Below are 23,765 nucleotides of genomic sequence, written 5' to 3'. Positions count from 1 at the left end.
CCCAAATAAATTTTTTTAAACGATTTTAAACCCGAAATTGAGTTTTTTTTTGTTTTTTTTTGCATCTTCTTGTGCTTGAAAGGGCAAATACACCTTTCCATTTTGATCTTTCAAGTTTAGTACTCGCACACTGTTTTCTGTGCGCACAGTGCACACACAGAGAGCAGTGAATTGAGATCTCTTTTGCATCTTCTTGTGCTTGCCTAACAAATACATTCAAAATTGTATACATTAAAGATTGTGTCTTGGCGAGTATCCTTGAAAACGGTCTGTAATGTCGCAAGTGAACAAAGAGTTAAGAAAGAAATTGGATGTGTATCAATATATTGGATTTGTGCATTTTGTCTTAAAGTGACTGCAGCCTGATTAACAAGTTGCTGTCTGTCTTTGATGTTAATCCAAAAAAAGAAAAAAGAGAGAGAGAGAGAGAGAGAGAGAGAGAGAGAGAAAATCACTCATTGCTCTTCACTGAATAACTTTGGTTACTTTAACAAGGATTACTCTATTTAATGAAGAATATGCAATTTTATTTTACATTTGATTATTCAATTTCTGTACCTGAACACCTACTATTGTGCTATTGCTTATACTTTGTTCATTTGTCCTTGTTGCTGACTCGATCCAGAATTATGAAATTTAACTGATTTGGCTCTTTTGACTCAAGCTGTCCATTCAGGCTTTCTCAAGCCAACATCAAAGTTTGATCACAAACTTTAGCCTCTAGTTTCAGTTTGTAGTACTAATTTTCTCATTTATGTTTGTCTGTATTTTTACACTAATATCTGAACTACCAGATCAAACTGAAATTGAATAAAATTAAAACATCTTATAAGTATTGTAAGGCAATCACTTTCTATAACTAGTTTTCATTGAGCAGCCTGGAACTTGAGCAAAGCATGACTCAAACTGTTGCAGTACACTTACAACTATTGACGTATTATTCCTAAGTGCCTGAAAAATGATGCAAAAATTGTGGTACACTTAAAACCACTGACTCACTGTTCCAGAGTTAGAAACCTCTCAGTCCCCTGATGAGGTCATGTCAAACTAAATCCAACAATAATCAATCCAATCAAACTGAACTTCCTAGTTAATCACAATAACAGCTCTTGAATTAAATGCAAGAGAAACAATGACCTGAACAATAATTTCCGGCAAGATATGTAATTTAACTTTTTACTTCTCATAAAGTAATCGGGATTGATTTGAGGTATTGTTGAGGTTCTAAATGGGGAACAAACCATTGTAAGCACCTTTCATTGGCAACAAATGAATGAAACATGAAAAACGGCTAGGTATAAAGAGCACAAATGTGCGTCAGTCATCACAAATGGCCACTTCTCTGAGGACCACACCTGATGATACTTTGGATCACAGCTGGTTCAATCAGTGCCACCAAATAAGACTAAATTACAAAATTCATAACTGGTCCATGCACAGTATCACTGTTTTATCAATATAGCTAGCAAATCTGTGGCATTTGGTTGAACTGAATCCGAGGAAAAGCACATGAAGCCCAAAACACTGCATGATCCAATAAAATGGATGACAAATACATGCAAAGTAACTAAAATGTTGCTTTAAAAAAAGAGCATGATCATGTTTAAACATGTTACTAACATCTAACATCTAAATTTGCTATATTTTTTTTTTTTAGATTCTATTTATTATTTTACAGTAAGTATATACTGGAATTCATTTATTACTATTTGGAAGTATATTCTATATAGAGCTTTTTGCTCACGTCAGAAGGTTAAAATTTGGCACAGATCTGTGTGAATAGGTGTTAACAGGTTTTTGGAACTTCATAAGAAGAGCCTTATCCTCTTACTGTTACAGAGATATTTTAACCGGTGACTTCATTTCCCCGCACATGAATTGATGTTCTACTTCACTTCCTACTTTTAGAAAAACTCTGTAGATCTCATTGACCAAATAGCTCAATGAAACAATCAAACCATCCTTCAGCATCTGGTGAATATTAAAAAAAAAACTATGACCTGCAGGAGAATGATACTGAACAGATGGGCTCCAAAATAGTTAACTACTACACGAACGCCACCCACCTAAAAATGCAGAAATGTTATAAGTGAGAATAACAATTATTATTACCACTAACAATAATAAAATTACAAGTCTTAGATAATTATGTTTATTCTTGACAATTATTTAAACAAGTCTGCTGCTTCGAATATCTTATTTAATGGGCAACATGTTCCAAAGCCTTAAGTTTGCTTGAAATTATTGGTGAGGTTCATATAAGAGCCCTTAGATACTGGAGAGGAGTTGATCCATACTAAATTCAAATTGCATGTGTGTATTTGTCATGAAACTGCACAGGTACACGAAGGTTGAGGATCCAGATGCAGTATTTATCAAAAGGGTAATCCTAAACCAAAGTCCAAAAACAGGCAAAGGTAGTGATGTTACGTTCAACACCGAAGCTTCAAAGCTTGAATCAAAAAAACAACACATTTCACATTGAAGCACTGTATCGGAGCTTGATTCGTTTAGAGAAAAGCACGTGATCTATGACGTCCGAAGCTTCATTCGCCTGAAAACCACATGACTGCTTCAGTATCTAGTTCAAACGAAGCGAGCCTCAGTGCCGTTTCCTTTACATTATATTACGTTATAATGTGTTAGCATTGTTTTTTTTATCGTAATTTATATATTGAGCTCAAAAATGAACTTTGGCCATGAAATAACAGTCTTAAGGACTGAGGCAGAGTTCAAATAAACAGATCATAGATTTAATTTATGAATTTATGTTTTATTTGACTTATTTTAGTATCAGTACACCGACACAAATGAATGACTCTGACAATAACCATTATTTATATAAAATATAATAAAACAAAGATTCAGTTGTAGAACCACATGTGAAACCACTAGCTGTAACGGAACATAACACTTTGGAAGGTGTTATTTATGAACACTAGATGGCCACCGCATAAACCATTTTAAAAAGCTTCGACTAATGAACCTTTTTCCGATATACATTTTCCGATACAATTGTGTTGAAAGCGTCGCTGGTTCAGAACACTTCTCTTCGCCATCACTAGGCAAAGGTCATAACACGGGTAACCAGTCCAAACAATAGCAACAGGGCAAAAACACAGGCAAAGGGTGATCCAAAGACAAGCAGGGAAACAAAACCAAGAACCACGACACAGGAGAACCAGGAAATGAGGCTTAGAAGTGCAGTGTAGACACATACAAGTCTTAGCAATGAATGACCGAAAGAACCGGGCTTATATAGGGTGAGCTAACAATGCTAATGAGACACAGGTGCAAACAATGAGTGCTGATGAGACCGGGCAGAGGATTATGGGGAATGAAGTCCTTGATAGAGCGGCAGAAGTCTGGGATGGAGTGCCCTCTGGTGGCCATCAAGGGCACTCCAGCTGGTGATCACGACAGTATTATTACTTAAGACCATTTTTTATTAATTCCATGTAACAGTCAACTGACGTATGATCACAACCAGGGATCATATTCCTGAGCCTCTGTGGCTTATCCTGTGTCTGAAGGTAAGAATCCTGGAGTTCATCATCTCAAGTCACTTGTGAGCCTAAAAGGTGAAAATGTGAACCTGACCATTATGCATTACTCACAGGTTGGGATGAATTCCAAGTGATCCAATGGAGGTTGTGTGACCATTTTTAAATTTACCTTTTTTTTTTTTTTTTGAAGTGATTACCTCTATGTATTGGTTTTGCAAAACCACCACTTTTGTATTTTTATTTTACTTGAAATGAACTGACTCTCATTTCATCATCACCCTGTAAGACAGCCTGTAAGACTATAAGCAGAATAACTCAATGTTGATCTTAACTAATAAATTAATTCAATGCACACTATATCAGAATCAGTCATGAAGGGGGTTAAATGACCTTTAATAAATCTTTTACTACAGTTTTGTATTTATCTAATTACTTCACCTCAGAAAAGTTAAACCTGTTTCTCTGCAAAGAATAAATACTTTTGCTCTTGTCTAGACTACCTCATTAGATGGGTCAACTAACCGATATGTAGTCAACCAGACCACCATTAAAGCTTTTTACCCTTTCTCAATTCAAGTGGAAAACCGGACAGTTCCGTCTAGCGTATCCCACTGCCTGTTCAGGTCAACTGACAGATTAAAACAAAATATCCTTTTCTACGGACAGGGTCAGAAAAATCAATGATCAAAAGAGGAGAGAGACCCCATATTAAAGATGATTTCAACCCATTGATTTAAGAGGACCCAATAATACACAAACAATACCAGAAAAATGTGTTGTTCAAGATGACTCAAATCTTCTCCACATGGGGAATTGGTGGACCATCAAAAATCATCATAAAAAAAAAAGAGCAGTTAATAGCAACAAATCTCTGAAAATGTTTTCTTTTATTTATTTATTTTTTTGTTCCTGCAAACAACATTTCTAGAGCACATAAATAATGCACTGGTGGAACTTAGTCATAATGACGCACAAATTGACACTGACAGCTTTGGGGATTTTTAAGCTTCAATAAGTAAGGTGAAGGAAAAATATTTAAATTTTTGCATTTAAGAGTTAATGAATAATTCTTATATTTATATTAATTTAAAAAATAATAATAGAATAAAGCTAAATTGAACTCAACTAAACTCAAAGCACAGAACTGACAAACCGAATCGTGGGAAATGTAAACTGGTACACCCCTAATATACACACACACGTACATAATAAACATCAATCAACAATCAACACAACCACCCAGCACTGCACCCTCCTGTGAAGACTGTCTGATAGGACAGAAAATATTCTTCTGCATGTGCCAATGGAATCACATGTTTATCCACATCTGATTGAAAAAATAAAGGGAAGTTTCAGACTTGGAATGAAATCCTGTCCACACCAGTCAAGATGCCGAGAGAAACAAAGACATTTCTGACCTGAAGTTTCCAGATTATAAATCTAACGCACAAGGAAAGAGTCGAATTCATGAATTTCCACATCCACACAACTCTTTTGGAAACAAATGACAGAAACTAGCCTTGGTTTCTCAGGAAACATGAATGTCAAACACAGCAGATCCTTATGATTAATTACGTGTTTGAGGCAGTGGGTGCACAGGGTGGGAGAGAATCAGGGTCTGTAAACTGAACTGTTGAATAGTCGTGTTGTGAGTTTTTTTATTCTATAGTATGAAAAGTAGACAACACATACTGTAAACAAACACATATGTAGGCCAAAAGTTAGGACACAAAAAGTCCCAAAAGGTAGAGCTTTAATGCAGTTTGACAGCACAGTTGCTGAAAACTTCATTTTCATAAAAATCACCTTTTAAGTTCAGAGATATATTACATCAGCATATAAGAGTCTAATTGGATTACTCAGGTAACTGTTCATCTATTGCCAAAATTATGAAAAAAAAAAAAGTGAAGAACAGAAAATTATTGAAAATATTCAAATCAGGAATGTCAGAATCTGTGTAGTTTGTGCTTAAAAAATGTCCATAAAAATATAATGTACACCTTCCTGTTTCCATCAGGAACCAACACATGATGGACGATGTTCATTAACACTGCAAAGTTTTTCAATCGGATTGGTGTTTATTTTCTTTAGCATACAGTGTGAAGTATTTCACTGAGTTCTCTGATCATACGGATTCAGTTTCAGCGAGTGAACGAATTTAGAGTCACCTGCGTTATGTGTTATGTATGTTACAGTCTCTGACAGACAGCATGTTGAAGCCACTGAGGCTGCTATTTTCTCCTCCTTCTCTGAAAGCAATTATGTAGTCAAAACATCCGGTAGTGTGGGTTTTCCAGGTAATGCGTGTACTCCCTGGACTTCTGCTTTTCGTAAATACTTTTTTTGAAGTGAATTGTGAAGGTTAGTTTTTGACAGACATCAATGTTGTGATATTCAAATGATGTGGATTTGAAAATAGATGGATTGTAAGGTAATAATTATTTATTTCTTAGCTGGTAAGTGATTGCCATGATTGATGCCCATGAGTGTGTTATGTCGATGTTTTTAGTTCTAATTTTTCAACTGACAGCCAACCTAAGATCTTGATGGACGTAATAACATGCATAAGGGGGAACTACGTTCGATTTTTGGTTAATTAAAAAACGTTCTGGAGACATTTGAAATGCTTTTTGTGTAGTTCATTATACTTATTTAATGGAATGAAGTTTATTTTGTGGCTTAAATAAATTACATGCTACTCAGAGACGGACATGGTTGGCTTGTCAAAAATCTTACATTCAGCTGTTGATTTTTTTCAAGGAAAGGAGTAGTTTTGATGCACAAAGTTCTTATTGTCTCTTATAACAAAAAAATCTTTCATTTAAACCCATGAAAATGCAAATCCTGTTTATAATGAAAAATCACTGTTTAAAACTGTTGTTCTGTTTTTACCTATTAGCAGATTTTGACGGACGGAAAATTCAAACATACTACTCAGGTGATGTGCTGCGTTTGGCATGCTATATAGTAGGGAAGCATATATTTGGATGTACAGTAGGTAAAGTTTTAATCTTTGGCAGTTACACATCTTTAAAAGACAATAACTAGCTGATTGAAGCTTTGAAAAAAAAATCATGTTTACAAAACCAAAAAAAATCATGAAAAATCAAAACATAATTTTTACAAAACCAGAGATCTTCCACCAAAATCTGATTAAGCATGTTACTACCCTAGTGAAAGAAATATACTAAACTGTATTTGAAACACATTTATTTTGTGCTAAATATACTACAAATACATTTACATATTTAAGTGCTTAAAGGCAGAGTAAGCGATTTCTGGTAGCCAATGTTGATATTTGAAATCACCAAAACAAACACACCCCTACCCCAAAAGGGTCTTGCCCCTATTTTAATAGCTCCGCCCCACATATACGTACGCAACACAGGCAACGGTTAGTTCGCCCGAATCAGTTTTCTAAAGTGTTTTTGAAAAATCACATACCCTGCCTTTAATAAAAAATACCCTGCATTTGTACTTTTGGTATACTAAACGAATACTTACAGTCTGCTAAATTAGAACAACTAATTATGTGCTTAATGCACTTTAATTGTGCGAAAGTAGTGCTGAGGTCCAACTAAAGACATACTTAAGTATATCTGATTGTGATAAATTGCAAGTATACTTCAGGTACACTTTAAACATCTTGCATTTAAAGACTGATATTTTACAGCGATCACCCAATCCTTATTAATAGTGATATTAAAATACATTTTAGGCATAATATTCAGAAATGTGCATTGTGCAATAGAGAAATACTCCAAATAAAATTTAATTATAATTTTATATCAGTAAGACTTAAGTGATGTGTCAATAATATGTTAAAGGGGTCATATGATGCGATTTCAATTTTTCCTTTCTCTTTGGAGTGTTACAAGCTCTTGGTGCATAAAGAAGATCTGTAAAGTTGCAAAGACTAAAGTCTCAAATCCAAAGAGATATCGGCGTCCGATCGCAGGCCTCCGCTCCTTGAGTTCTCTCCAGCGCTGGAAAGCTGATCCGATATTTACACGGGTCCTACTTCTTGCCTTGTCGTTCCGCAGACGTTTTCCTCTTTTGTTTTTTTATCCGCCATCTCTATCTTTCTGTCGCTCGGCTACCGTCCGTCCCATGCACTGAACGCGCTCTCCTCCACATCACGAGTAGACACGCCCCTTATTGGCTACAAGTTTGTTTTGCTATTCAGCCCGAATCAGTTTTCTAAAGTGTTTTTGAAAAATCACATACCCTGCCTTTAATAAAAAATACCCTGCATTTGTACTTTTGGTATACTAAACGAATACTTACAGTCTGCTAAATTAGAACAACTAATTATGTGCTTAATGCACTTTAATTGTGCGAAAGTAGTGCTGAGGTCCAACTAAAGACATACTTAAGTATATCTGATTGTGATAAGCTTTGTAAAAATCGACGCGTTTCAGAAAGGCGGGGCATAGAGGAGAAACAATAATGTACAGTATGTGGAAAATAATGTGTTTTTTGAACCTTAAACCGCATAAACACATTTCATTACACCAAATACACAAAATACTGTTCTTTTTAGCAGCATCATATGACCCCTTTAATGGATTTGAAGTATACTTTGCATGAAATAAATTTATTTTTAATAAATTATGGCTTAGGTTTTTTTTTACCTGGTGCACACAACAATCTATCTCATCTTACTACTAGTGATCAGATTCATATACCATTTAATTTCTTTGTTTAATCTTAAACTGTGCATCTGCGCACATTCTCAGCACTCTCATGATAAAAGTCCAGTTTCCACCAATTTCGGGCGATGCAGATTATAAAAAAAGCCAAATATCATCCGATATACTGGTCGACCACTAGATCAGATCATCTGAAAAGGATCTAGAAACTTGCAGGATGATGTCATCAGACCTGTAATGCACCTCTAGAACACCTCTGTGTGTGAAACTATGATTGATTTCCTCACAGTTGATCATATGATGTCTTCTTTATCCTAAGATCAGTTCTTCAGCCCAACATTTGAGCATTCATGCAGGAAACCTTCATAAAACAAGAAACAGTGCATCAGGGCAAAACATCTACACAGCCTGCTTTGTTGAGGTGTTATATCAACATATGACGCCCCTCTCTCTGCTCACTTCCTCCTTGGGCCCCAACAGCAGGAGGTTGGTGTCAACAAGGAATTCCGTCCCATGAATATTTCCCTCCTGAAAACAAGTCACACACAGGGCCCTAGTGAGGCCTTTACAGGTCCAATGAGTCTTTTAAACTTCACTGCGGCAATGTAAAAATGAGACGTCGCCAACATTATGCCATAAAATGATACCGGGCGGTGCTAATAACTAGCTTGCAACAACACAGAATGCTCACGCTGGGGCTGCTTCGCTTGGGAAAACCTATACACAACTTATCTTTAAAACTATTGATCAGCAAGAAATAATATCGGTCACATTTCAGAGTAAAAATGATTTCAGGTGTTATAAACCGATATGTCCCATGTACAAAGCATCTAAACTGCTGCTTCATACATTAAACAGGACCTGTGTGTCTGTAAACAGCATTTAGTGTGACATGAATCAACCCACCACAGTCCAGAAAAGTTTTTCAATGGCAATGAGTTGTTAACGTCACAGTTAGCTACGTTCAAATGTAATTTTAGCTTTAGACTTTGTGATGAAAGCTCAAATCCGGTCAGTTATGACAGATGGCAGTGGCACTTCTGAGAGAAGAATAAGAGTCAGTTGTGTAGCTGCTCAGTGGGCAGTGATGACCTGCTGATTATACATCATGACTTTTTTGAAGGGTGTTTAGTCTCTGTAGCTCTCTGGGCAAGGTGACTGAGCCCTTGCGGTAAACCTCATGAGTCTGGATCATGTTCTTTTAACCACAATTTACACAAAAACAGAGAACATCTTAAAACCCAGAATATGTCTGAGAGAAGAATTTGATTTGATTATAAATGCAATCCGATGGCATGGTGCATAACAGAGTAATTATAAAGTTGAATTCATCCACAAAGAGGAACGTTCTTAGCTTGCCCACCTTCATCTAACCATGTTATCACATTAAGAGTTTAAGGGATAGTTCACCCAAAAATGAAAATGACCCCATATACACCTAGGATGGCTTGAGAGTGAGTAAATCATGAGGTAATTTTCGATTTTTCACTATCCCTTTAAGCAAACAATTTGTTTGTAAATGAACTGAGAGACATTTAGTATCTTTCATTTAAAATTAAGCATGCAAGTTCTGTACAAAAGCTCCTCTACAAGACATCTGGATTATTCATGATGGCATGTAATGTTTGAAAGGCTTGTTTGAACGAAGATTCAACTGTCTGCAGCTTTTTATTAAGTGTATTGTTTAAGTGTAAGCATTTCAAAAACTCCAAGAGAATATGAAGAGCTTCTGCCTCAAAAATATGTGGAACAACATACAAAATAAAACATTTAAATGCACAATCATCTAAATGAAAGGAGTGTGCGGGGCAAAAAGAGGTGAGGAAAAAGGAAGTACGAAATGAGACTACAAATGCCAGTGCCCCTCTCAGGGATCAAATCTGTCTCGGATATCCTGCTCTACTATTCCACCTCTCTGCTTTTATGGGTCAACCACACACACACACTCTCTCTCTCTCTCACACACACACACATACACAGCATGAAAGTTGAAATTAGTTGTTTTAGTTTTGTATGTTTGACTTGTATGGTGACTTTACCATCTGTATAGATAGTGTTCAAACTGAGGGGTGCTGGTGAGGTCCTGGACTCTCTGAAGAAAGAGAGAAAAAATTTAAGAAAAATAAATAAATAAGAATTAAAAACCTTCTGTTCTGAATCTTAAAATTAATAATTAAAATATATTTATTTATTTACAGTGTTTCAAACTTTTGTTTTCCTTCATTTTAAAAATGCAATAAAAATAAATAAATAAACAAGAAAGAAAGAAAAGTGACAATTCAAACCTGGGACAGATGAAAACTAAGGCAGGCCATATCCCATTCAATGTGATTGGCAAGTAAGTCAGAGTTAAGTGAGGATCGACGTGTGGTACTTGATCCCTCACTGTGACAGGACACACAGTATGCCTACTACAAGAATAGAGATGACACTGTGATTAAATAAAAGGCCTGTGGCAGAGCTCACTGCCTCTCTAAGCCAAACTCACGTGGCTCTGGAAGTGTTTGCAAACAGCTAAAAGAGGTCAATCGCTCTCTGTGACTTCATCTTCTAAAAATAGACCAACACATGGCAAACTCCCCAGTAATGTGGTTTACACTGATCAGATGGAACTGACTACATTTATGAGCTTAAACAAAAAGAGGGGTCTGTGTGGTCTCTCGGTTGACCGCCAACTGAGTGAAGTCAACACCACATACAAGATTTTCTTTAGCATGCAGTCTAGGGCTGCATGATTATAATTGTAATTGCGATTAGAAATTTGATTAATTGTGCAGCCCTAAGTCACACGGTACGTCACACGTGCCGCTGGTCAATATCAGGATATCTGCTGACCGGGTGGCACACAACCCTATAGGCTAATAGGCTATACAAATCGATGGGGAAAATCGGTTGTTATTTTTAAATAGTAGTTGTCTGTAAAATCTAATGCATGCTAAGCATTTCCGCAGATATGCTTGTAATTACCTTATGTCCATCATATAACAATGCACACTCGAGTATAGTGTGATACTCATTTCCATCATCAGCACCTACTTTCGAAAACCTCTCCAGCATATTTCCTCATGTCAAGAGTTGGCAACAGACTTGTCTGAAATACTTTGCAGGCTCCTTCTCTCATCACCAAATGAGTTCTCACTACAACCACAATGCATGTCTCTTCGGTCGAGAAAGTCTAGCAGTGAAACATAAGTAGAGAGTGGAGGTGGCTAGCCAAAACATCCCACACCGAACACAACCGCACTGGAGGAAGGCAGGTGTCACTTTCACATGGAACCACAATGACTAAATGCTCTTCCCTTTACTTAGGCCAGTTTCACAGAGCATGTATAAACAGCATATACTGTAAGCAAAATTGCAGCAGAACTGTTTTGACACAGACAAAAGTCAGAAATGATAAACGGTTATCAGGAGAGAGTTACTACACATTAATCTACACCCCAAACCCAAGGTAGCTATAATCAGTGCTGATTAGATCTGTTTCTGCATGTGGAATTTGTATCAAGACTGACATGGGTGTCTTTTTTAATCAATGGATCAATAGATCACTTCATTTTACATTTTACGTTCATAAAGGCTTATTTTGTAGTGATAAATAAGTTTACACTGTACTTTCAATGTATTTCAATGTAGCTAAGTGTGCTACACCTCGGCAGCGACAATCTGCTTGCATCAATGCTTCTGTAAAACCAACATTTTGATGCCACAGAATTTGATGTCTTTGTGAGTGACCCTATTGCTAAAATATGAATGTGGCTATATTTTATTCACATAAACACCCATTTACACTGTAAATATTATAAATATGTGTATAATATTATCTGGAAAATATTACCTTTCTATTAAGTGTACCCAGCATTAAGAGAGTTGAACGTATAAATCTATGGTTGCCAATTTAATAAAGTAATTTTGATTAATCTCATGATTTCAGTTTTTAGAAAGCATATTGAAACTGTATTAATGTCAGATTTGGTGACAATTTTGATTTTTATGTAACTTTACCGCAGACACAATAGCACCCCCTTGCGGCCCCCTGTGCTACGCTTGTATATGCAGTGGGAATGACGAAATAAATATCTGTTTTCCAGCCTTGAATTTTCCAATTGTGAGCCACATTTAATATATATATCTGTAGATTCAGAAGCAGACATCCATTTGATTTGGTGAACTGCATCACAAACAACAGCTCCTGTTGGAGGAACCAAAAGGTAAATGCATGGATTAATGTGAAATGTCTGCACCTTAAAGAACACACAAAATGCAATCGGTTTACAAAAATGATGGGAATGTGCTGGGATGAAGGTCATCCCTTCAGTCTGACCGGATAAGAGGAGTCAGCAGCAGAGGGATTAACTTGCTTCAATCTGTGGTCTACATCTGATCAGAGGCTTGAACTCCTAACCTGATACCATCTTCACCCACTTGTTTACAATGGGCTGGATAACAGCAAGTCCTGCGCAGAAGACGATCCCTTGCCTTTCCTTAGCATTTAAAGGTGGAACGTTTAAATATATTTTTCTTTCTTTTTGTTTCTTTTTCTTTCTTTCTTTCTTTTCCATATGATTTAGGGACACTTGTTTAGGAGAATAAAATATCATAACCTCAGGTAGCATCCACAATTTATTTTCTTCTATTATTAATTAATCACCAAAATTAATCAAACTAATCCATAAATTTAATATGTGTCACTGTAGTTGATTTTGTTTCAAATAACCACTGCTGACACAATTAAAAAACGTCTTTTTTATTTATTTTAATATTTAATAATTTATTATCTATTAATATTATTTATTGTTCCAAAAATCCAGCCTACTAGCCTAGACCACCTGAAACTGATGTCACATTTAGTTGCAAAATATGTAACCTTCTGTACACATGGTATGTACGTAGATTGATATTTTCCTGTCTCAGATGCATAACTACAGCACCAGACTGTCATACTTTTGTCCTTGTCTAGATTTAATACATACTTGGAAAACTTCAAGTGCCTCCTGCAGCTCAGTCATACTTCCTCCTGAGAAGAACAACCTCTACCAGGTTTTCTCAGCGTGTGGAAAGAGACTATTAGTCAGCCGGCCCACGTCACAGCATGTTTACATCGTCAGCTCTGGTTCTGGGATGCAGTAGGGAGGGGGAGCTCCCCACAACATCCTATCCCAGTCCTGGTCGCTCATCTTCCAAGGCTGACCATAAACAACAGCTCTTATTGCATGGCAACAGGACGCTCTCCAAAACGCACGCTACCCAGCTCTCAGTCCAAACACTTCAAAGAGTGTGTACAAACAGAGGTCAGCAACCCTCAACAGCGGCAGATCACAGAGAAGACAGCCGGCCCTTAACATAGAGCTATATTTGGTGTGGAAAGTTACCATACCTCCGATACAGAGCGGGCAGTCGGTGAATCCTGGTGGTTGGCGAGAATGAGGAAAGGAAGGGTGCACAGCTGAGGATGCTGCATGGCCGAGAGAAGCTCAGACCGGGACGCCTCCATCTCTTCGTCTGATGCGGCACTGTTGAGGACAAACACCACACCTTGGGAACCTTGATAATATCGGCTCCAGTATTTCTTGATGGTCTCAGCTCCTACAGAGAGGGAAGCAGTAATGATGTACCATGTGACCGTTCATGTACCATCATAAGCAAGCAAAAATCAAAAGTGAAATATTGGCCCCTTTTCCATTTATGAGTGTGAATTTTAATTGAATTAGCTAAACCCAGCAGGAAGATGAACTGAATTTTTGAATTAAAAATGGCAGGAAGAAAAATTGAATAAATTGTAAATCAACAAAATTCAACACAGGTAATGCATTCTGGGGATATTTCTTGATGGTCTCAGCTCCTACAGAGAGGGAAGCAGTAATGATGTACCATGTGACCGTTCATGTACCATCATAAGCAAGCAAAAATCAAAAGTGAAATATTGGCCCCTTTTCCATTTATGAGTGTGAATTTTAATTGAATTAGCTAAACCCAGCAGGAAGATGAACTGAATTTTTTAATTAAAAATGGCAGGAAGAAAAATTGAATAAATTGTAAATCAACAAAATTCAACACAGGTAATGCATTCTGGGGAAAAAAAATATGTTCCATCATAGACCACAAAAGTTCACTTATTAAATATAACTAAATGTATGAGCTAAATAGTATTTTAGTAAATAATTTTTTTATAGGTGGTATCTATCTATCTATCTATCTATCTATCTATCTATCTATCTATCTATCTATCTAGCTATCATCTATCTATCTATCTATCTATCTATCTAATCTTCATGGCTTTTAAACCTAAAGTTTAAAAATTATCTAGAGAAATTTAGATTTTATAGCTTAACTTATTCAAATTGCAATTTTATCCTGTTTGCTACCTGAAGTCAAATTTAATTCAAACTGAGGAATTGAACTGGAGTTTAAAAGCCATTCTTCCTTAAATTCTGAATGGCACACAATCCTGGTTAAAGCCATTACAGGTCTTTCATTTCTGATGTTAGGTTCACATTCATGGATTCACTCTTGTACAAATCTGAAATTTCCAAGGAGATGTCACAGAACAGATCATGAAATAAAATAGTCCCATTTCCTTATAGCATCTTTCCCTGTAGCATCAGTCCATGAAGTATATCATATTATTCTGTTACAGTGCTCCTCTTGATTTCAAATAAGTTTTAAAATCTTTCAAACGAATCCCTTAGGCTTAGAGTACTAAACTTAGCCTGACTGGAGTCATCCAAAATAAATATGAAAGAAAAAAGGAAATAAATCATCAAGCACTATTCTGTCACAATAATCATAAGACCACAAGTCAAGTCATGTAACTGTTGACAAATCCGCTGAGATCACGATGACGCACGTTTGTAGAAAAAATGGTCTTGAAGTCTCAAAACAAAATTGTTTTGCGGAAACTGCAAGAAATAAATCACACTCGCCAGAAAAGAAGCATTTGGTTTGACTTGCCAGGCTAAACTAGTGTAAAATAACAGCACACAAGACTCCTGGGGAGATGTGAAACGGCAGTATGGTCATTTGCTCAGTGTTTTCTAACAGCCTGTTCGGAGATGCCAGTTTAGTTCAAATATCTCAATGATTTGGTTCAGCCATCTCACGTGTCTGTGCAAAGAGATGATAGTAATTCAGCAAACAATTTATAAAATGTGCAAATGAATACAGTAGAGATGTAGTAAATGAAATGAAATGTTTTTCCATTTACATAATGAAAGAGAATGGCACTTAATGATTATATGATTAATTATCAAGACATATCTGTGTCATCACAAGTATGACAAACATGTAAAAACCTGTTGGTTTTTGGAGGCATGTTATGCTCAACATCACAAAAACGTCTGCTTAGTTTAACCACATCTATTTCAAAGAGACATAATGGAGTTAGAAATAGACCAACAGACAGAAAGACCATGAGCAGCTAGTTTCTCAAAAAATGTTTCTCCAAAGAGTAAATAGGCCTTTTCAGGAACTATAGAATGTATTTGGGTTTCCACCAAGTCTCTTGGTTGCTTGTTCAAATGTTAAGCAAATGTTTTACTGGTTTATAGTCTACATATGGTTATTTTTAATGCTATAAAATAATGTGCACCATGCCACGGTAGTTGTTTTTATTACGTGGCACTCTGGAACAATTCATTTTGATTTGTTCATTCGAATGCTTATGTATAATGACTGCTAAACTGTATTTGATCGTTGCCAGTCAACCGATTTCCATAGTTGTTCACAGCAGCACTCCAGAGCCTCTTTCTTTCACATAATAAAATATATTCAATTTAAATGTCCATTTATTTATTTATTTGGCAAATAGTTGTGTAATAAATAGGATACTGTGCAGTCAGACAGTCATTATTGCAAAATGTAAACCTGTTCAGGATGATCTGATCACCCCATCAGGGTTCATTTTGCGATAATGACGTCTGACTGTAGGTCACGCCTTAGGTGTAAGTTATCACAAAGTGAGTCATCCACTAATCTCCCATCTTCATTACACTTCTGTTCAAAACATTTGGGGTCAGCAAGTTTGTTTTTTCTTTTTTTTAAAGAAATGAATACTTTTATTCAGCAAGGATGCATAAAATTGATCAAACGTAACAGTAAAGAAATGTATAATGTTACAAAAAATATTTCAAATAAATGCTGTTCTTATTCAGAATCTTGAAAAAAATGTATCACACTTTAAAAAAAAATATTAAGAAAGCATAACTGTTTTCAACGTCAATAATAATAATAATAATATGTATGTATGTTCCAGAGCCCTAAATCAGCATATTAGAATGATTTCTGAAGGATCATGTGACACTTAAGACACTTAATGGCTGCAGGAAATTAAGCTTTGCCATTACATTGCGTTTTAAAATATATTTATATTTCACAACATTCGTTTTTACTGTATTTTTGATCTAATCAATGCAGCCTTTGTGAGACAAAGAGACTTCTTACAAAAAACATTAAAAAGTCTCACTGAACTCAAACATTTGAACAGTAGTGTACGTCAAGTACACAGGAGCCTGTAACCTCATTTCAGACTTTCACCATCCAGATGTTTCACCACAGTCCAGCCACACCATTTACTGTTTCCCATAACACAATCAGAATAACAGCAAGAAGGTAAACTCAAGCTGACTGCACAGTGTCAGCTTGAAAAAAAAAAAAAAGGTGTCTGCTAAATTTAATGCCAGTTATCTGCATGCTCAGACAGCATCTGAGGATATATTTTTTTTATTTCTGCACTAATTTTGGGGCAAATCAATTGAATTCTTCTGAATTTATTTAAACATTGAGAAACATTAAACAAAGCTGTACTACACTCTCACAGCTAGATTAAAGCATAATCAAAATAGCCAAAATGCTAAATAAACATACAAGGATCAGGGAGTATGTAGAACGTGAGGAAATTCTGAGGAGTTTGTGGAGTTCAGTGGGTGTACTTTGCGACTGAGTCTGGACATTTGCTTGGATCTGTGTGGTTACATCAGTGATCAGTGGAGCACATCTCATACCCATCTATCATCATACTGACATCTTCTGCCATCTATTGGTCAATGGCCCTGTCAGGAAGTCAAATGTTAATTTGCTGGAAAAACATACTCAGAAAGTCACTGATGTTTCTGTATGGCATCCCAAGACATCATTCAAAACACATTCTGGTTTTGCTCAGACAGAATAATGGAGTACCCACAGTGGAGCACATCTCATACCCATCTATCATCATACTGACATCTTCTGCCATCTATTGGTCAATGGCCTGTCAGGAAGTCAAATGTTAATTTGCTGGAAAAACATACTCAGAAAGTCACTGATGTTTCTGTATGGCATCCCAAGACATCATTCAAAACGCATTCTGGTTTTACTCAGACAGAATAATGGAGTACCCGCTGTACATACTCATGATGTTGCAGGGCACCATTATGTAAGACATATGTGAGACTAAAAATGAAATTTTGCAAAAACAATCTACTCTTCCTAGGACCTGTTATCTTGACCTGCCAAGAGAGATGCAGATATGTTGAAACCGTCTGTCTTGGCTGCTCGTCTGTCCACATCTCCAGGGCATAGTGTTTCATCTTAACTCATTCAATGTCCATCATCCTGGATCACATCAGACAGCGTGGGTCTTGAAATGCCTTTCCACAGCTCAGATCCAGGTCATGGTATCCAGCTCCAAACCATCTAACCACAGGCAGCAGAAAGTACAAACAACCAAGCATAACCAGGTCTTAGGTTTCTTTTCTCCTTAAATATAAATGAGTAAAATACTTTGGCGCTGTTTAATGTAATCCACACTTCATTCCTGCATTAAGTGTGTGCCATTAACATTGCCATTCAAAAGTTTGTGGTCAGTAAGATTTTTTGTTTTGTTTTTTAAAGAAAGGGCACATTTAATTGATCAAAGGTGACAGTAAAGACTTACTAACAAAGTTACAAAAATTTCTATTTCAAATAAATGCTGCCTTTTTTTTAAACTTTAATTCGAAGAATCCTGAAGAAAAAAATGTATCAGTTTCCAAAAAATATAAAGTAGCACAACTGATTTCAACATCGATAATAATAATAAGAGTTAATAAGCGCCAAATGAGCATATTCAAATGATTTCTGAAGGTTCATGTGACACTGAGGACTGAAGTAATGACTGCTGAGTTATTTTAAATTGTAATAATATTTCACAATGTTACTGTTTTTACTGTATTGTTGTTAAAATAAAGGCAGCTTTGAGAGTGAGCATGAGAGAAAAAAAGAGAAGCAAACGTTTCAGCCTGGAACAGTATTTATGTGTGTAGCAAAGTGATAGGAATTTCTGGTCTGGTCTGGAACACCGGAAAGACAGAAAATACGAACAAGCGGAGTGATACAGTGCAACTTCCCCTGACTAAATACCAACGACAAAAGAAAGCTGCTTGACCAATCACATTTGAGAACCCTATCCCCCTTCCTCAATGCCTGATCAAAAATGTAATGTGTTATTGTGAAATCTTTTTCTAGCTAATCAGGAGAGCTTTGACCAGTTAGCACCATAAGTTTTTTTAACATATTTTTTTGGTTACAAGGATAAAGAAATACATACTTTTATACAATACAATTACTTATCAAGCACTGAATAGAGTACCCATAAAAATTATCTTTGATGTAAGGAGGGTAGGATTCTGCAGGAGGAAAGGATGAGACAGCCAAGCCTACTTCACACAGAGTATTTATTACAGAGATTGATCAAATTTGAGATATGAATCTTTAATATAAAGTTATTTAGTTATGATCCTTATAAACTCTACTTATCATCTGCTGTCCAGCTGGTTCAAGAGCCTGTAGAGTTTGACTTTCCCTCTGCAAATGCAAGACACATCAGCATCCCTGATTTCATCACCATTATATTCTCATAATCGCTTGTGTCGTAAATTGAATGGAATTTTGTGGAAACAGGATTACAATAGAAACAGTCGCCACATCACATTTAGTCATTAGCGTTGCATTAGTGCAGTCATGTGGAAACCTGACAGCATTTGTCATTGCTAACTATAATCACTCAGTTATAACCTTCAATACTAAAGAACAATGGGCAAACCCCCTGACTACACAGACTAATTTGGTTTAGTTTGGCAGGAGCAACTCAACTCTTGCAGGACATATATATATTTCTGCAAATATTTATAGATCTATTTTTACAGTCATAAGTTCAGAACAAAGACAAGAGCCAACGTACTTTATTACAACCCTAAATCTAAAATCAAATTTCTGCATTTGAATCATACTTCTCAACACTTCTGCTTTGAGCTAGTGCACAACACTTAGACACTTGGGAAGCCTCTCAAGCGTATACAAATAAAATGAATGATGACTGTTACAGAGCACCGATGAGCAGCACATTTGTTTCCCATTAACTGAATGAACTCCTTAAACTAACATAAGAGTTGGCAGGATGGCAAAATAGTATATGATATAGCAACACATTGTAGCTCATGGCTAATAAGATTAGCACACATACAGTACATTAGCTGTAGGAGTAAAATCCAAGAGAACATTGTAAAGTACAAAAATATTGACTCAAACTACAGACACTTCCACCCAACGATGTTCTAGATCATTACTTTGACATCTGGGTACAGTATGCTCTTGAGGAAACCATACATTAAGCATTAGGAATAAGCTGTTAATGTTGGCCAATATCAAATCTGTGTTTCGATGAAGGAATTAGATGTGCAGAACAAAGACAACTTTTGTTAAATAAATAAATACTAATAATAACTTTTTTAATTTATATACAATAAACAAATTAGAAAAGAAATTCTAAACTAATTTATTCTTTTATAAATACAGTACATAAACACATATTGTTTTGTTTTATTGTTTTTAAATCCAGATGGTATGGAAATTCATGCTTTCCAAATCTAAGTTGTCACCTGACTCTAAGATACAACCAGGGTGATATCACAGATGGCTGTTATAACTACTCACACACAGAAATATGCATGCTGATTCAGTCACTTGACATTAAGAGTTTAGAAAAAAAAACAAAAAAACAATCAGGACACTGTTTGGTCTGTGCCTAAAAATGAAGTTGTAAGGAAATGAATAACATTGTCTGACATTCACAGCAAGGGCTATCATCACACATAAAGGCACGTCTAATCTCCTTTGACGTCATTGTCACTGGAGAGGGCACATTCACAGACTTCATTAACAGATGCCTCTTCACTGTGCCAGTCATGCCTCACACCTAACGGACATACTGCTAACACACACAGGGCCTTTGTGTCAAAAGGGTAACAGACACGGATTGCCTCTTGCCATCAGGGTGGATTATTACACGGATGAGGGAAGCAGTTTGTTAACCGCAGCAGGACGACAGCCTTCACGCCACGAGCTGTATGACAAATTGCCGATATGTCACGACAGCAAATGCTCACAGTTCACATTCAGAACTTTCTCACATTCACATGCATCCATCCTGTCATTCCACACCAATCTTTAGAGATTTGTTCATTCTCATGCGGCCGTTTAAGTCATATCAAAGTGATCATATTTACGGGATGGACACAAACTCAACCAGAGGGAAAAAAGAATTATGGAGGAAGTAAATTGGTATTGGTCATAGTTAAGTTGTAACTGTGAATGCTGACTATACATTTGTAATAGTTTAGGAAGGAGCTTCATTTACACCACAACATTTTTCAATATATATATATATATATATATTTAACTCTAGGTGAAAATGGCTTCCATTCATAGTTTTCAGTCACATGACTGGCTCAAAGACCTGGCGGGCAAAACATCCATAGAACTGCAGCACAAGCCTGTCCATTTTCTATCTGTTCCAATCCCAAAAGATTTAGATCACCTCTCAAAAGAATAAAACAAAGATATGTGAACAAAATGAAAGTTTTTGCCATTAGTAATACATATACAGCACCCGCCGCAATATTTCAATCACTAAAAACAGCGATACATTCTAAAACACTTAAAGTGCCTTTAAAACAGTGATATTAAAAGATCAAATTCAGTACACACCTTATTGATGATGCGTGCTTTATGCATGCAAGAAATGAGCCCGGAATATGAACGCAATGCACTAAATGGTTAAGTGTTTTCTTTATAATGGTTTTCTATGGGAAAACATTTAATATTAAACTTTGCACATTGCATTTATATTCTGGGTTCATCTGCTTGCCTGTACAAAATATGCATAATCAATAAGGTGTGTACTGAATTTGGCCTTTAAATATCACTGTCTTACTACATTACTACTTAATGCAAACCTCGTAAAAATAACTGGCGGTCAGCGGAGGAAAGCCTTGTTTTGCCCTGCAGGTGGGCGTTTCTGTAAGGGTGTGACGTCACGTGAAAACTATGAATAGCTGTAAATAAACAATTATATATTTGAATTGAGACTTATACTAATGGCTAATTAAAGACCTTTGGTCTTGCCCCAAAAGACAAGGTTTTAGCAAACTGATGCATCTAACAAAAAGCAATCCAGAAAAAAGTAGAGCATAATTTTTAACACTGATAATAAGAAACATTTTTTGAGCACCAAATCAGCATGTTAGAATGATTTTTGAAGGATCATGTGACATTGAAGTCTGGAGTAATGACTGCAGAAAATTCAGCTTACAGGAATAATTAGATTATAAAATATATTAAAATAGAAAAAACAGTTATTTTAGACTGTAATACTATTTCACAATATTACTGTTTTACTATATTTTTGATCAAATAAATGGAGCCTTTTTGTGAGCATAATAGATTTCTTTCAAAAATATTTAAAGACCCCTTACCAACTCAAAACTTTTGAAAAGTAGTGTAGATTTATGACAACACAGACGCTTGAGAAATACTGTACATTGTTATAAATAAAAGATTTTAAAAAAAGAAAGAAATACTATACATTTACTAAGGGAGGTTTCAAGAGCCTGCACATCAGATACAGAGTTATAATATGGTTTTCCCGGATCTGGAAAGAGAAGGGAAGGGACTGACAGTTGTAAGCTTTGAGAACACATGGGAGAGGGTGTTAAAAATGCATTACTCAATTTAGCAGCGTAAATACGCAGTCGTATAGTGAGTCAGCCTCCTCTGCCTTTTCCGCTCTGTAACTACTAAGTGAGACTCGCAGATGTAGTTTAGGTTGAGTAAATGTCTGTGCCAGGCCCAGTGGGATGTTTCTGTCTTCTTAAGCACTGGTTGAAAGAAGGGACAGTAGCCGCCAACTGCACCTAGCTTACTTTGAAAAAGTATACACACACAATGATATCTACAGAATGAACATGTGAGTAGCCTACAAATGATTGTGAAAATCCCTGAGCCTAAAAATTCCTCTAACATAACGCATATTTATGAATGCTTATTTATATATATATATATATATATATATATATATATATACACACACACACACACACACACACACACCCACACGCACACTTGAATCCAGTTATTTATATCTTTTGCAGTAGTGTTTCAGTAGGAAATATCAGCTTATATTTCCAAACATTCCTTTTGCCATTAATTGTAATAATCCAGTGAGATTTTTGTTTGCACAAGGAGTCTGACAACAGCCAGTGCTCCAAACAGATCTGATTTCAAACCATCATCCAGTCCATCTGGAATGACATGAAGAAACAGAAAAAACTTAGACAGACTAAATCCAAAAGAACAGTGGCAACAAAGCTGCAGTTGTCAGGGAACACAGACTGATAGTTCAGTGAGACAACAGTGATGGTTTTATTGTGACAACAGTGCACAATGGTTGTGAAGAAGTGCCGGTGGAGCCTGGAGAATCCATGACAGTACTGTGAATGTTTTAGGCACTTGTGTAAAAATTATGTAAAGTGAGGATGCTTTCAAAAATAATGTCATAAATAGATTGTATTTATCAATTAACTTCTAAGAACTAAATTAAATCAACATACGGTTGGTGGTATGGTGACCAGCTTTTGTCCTAGGTAGACTTGCGCATAGTTTTTCAGGTGCAAGAAGGTTTTTTCAAGCATCTTGGAGATGTTGCCACAGTTCTTCTGAATTTAGTCTATCTCAGTTTTTTCTGTTTCTTCATGTCATTCCAGACAGATGATGGTGAAATCAGATCTCTGTGTGGAGCACTGGCTATTGTCAGACTCCTTGTGCATACAAAAATCTGACTGGATTATTACCAGTTATAACTAATAGAAAATTGGTTGGAAATGTAAACTGATATTTCCTACTGACACACTACAGCAAAAGATAGAAATAACTGGCTTAAAATGATTTTTTTTTTGTGAAAATACTAGTAGCCTAAGATTTGTGCACAGTAGTTAGTGTGTGTGTGTGTGTGTGTGTGTGTGTGTGTGTGTGTACACACACACACAGTCACAAACTGAAATCAGCTACAAGTGAATTTAGGAGTCACAACATTATATTGTGCAGTATGAAAATGGACATTTGTGAGATTATTAAATTAGTGTTTTAGGGTGCTTTCACACCTGTAGATCGATTGCTTTGTTCCGAAACAGGGATTAAAATTATTACAATGTTGCTTTTTATTCTTGGTGCGGTTCGCTTTCACACGGCAAAGTTTCTAAATGGACCAAATTTGTTAATACAAGTCACGCGCGAGTAAACTGTTCTCTCATTGGTCAACGTT

The 23,765-nt window shown here is 36.1% G+C and overlaps 1 protein-coding gene across 1 annotated transcript in view; it reads right to left on the bottom strand.

Moving 5' to 3' along the window:
- Positions 1–23,765, bottom strand: part of LOC107708616 (ADP-ribosylation factor-like protein 15) — a 104,956-nt gene that overhangs the window by 51,777 nt on the left and 29,414 nt on the right. Inside the window, exon 5 of the mRNA XM_016512894.1 lies at positions 13,533–13,741. Within this exon, the coding sequence (XP_016368380.1) occupies positions 13,533–13,741 (209 nt within the window). The remainder of the gene's footprint in view (positions 1–13,532; positions 13,742–23,765) is intronic.

The sequence above is a fragment of the Sinocyclocheilus rhinocerous genome, unplaced genomic scaffold (assembly GCF_001515625.1).
Source record: "Sinocyclocheilus rhinocerous isolate Xijiao unplaced genomic scaffold, SAMN03320098_v1.1 scaffold1858, whole genome shotgun sequence".
Taxonomy (NCBI): Eukaryota; Metazoa; Chordata; class Actinopteri; order Cypriniformes; family Cyprinidae; genus Sinocyclocheilus; species Sinocyclocheilus rhinocerous.
This window is presented reverse-complemented; position numbering and strand designations above follow the sequence as displayed.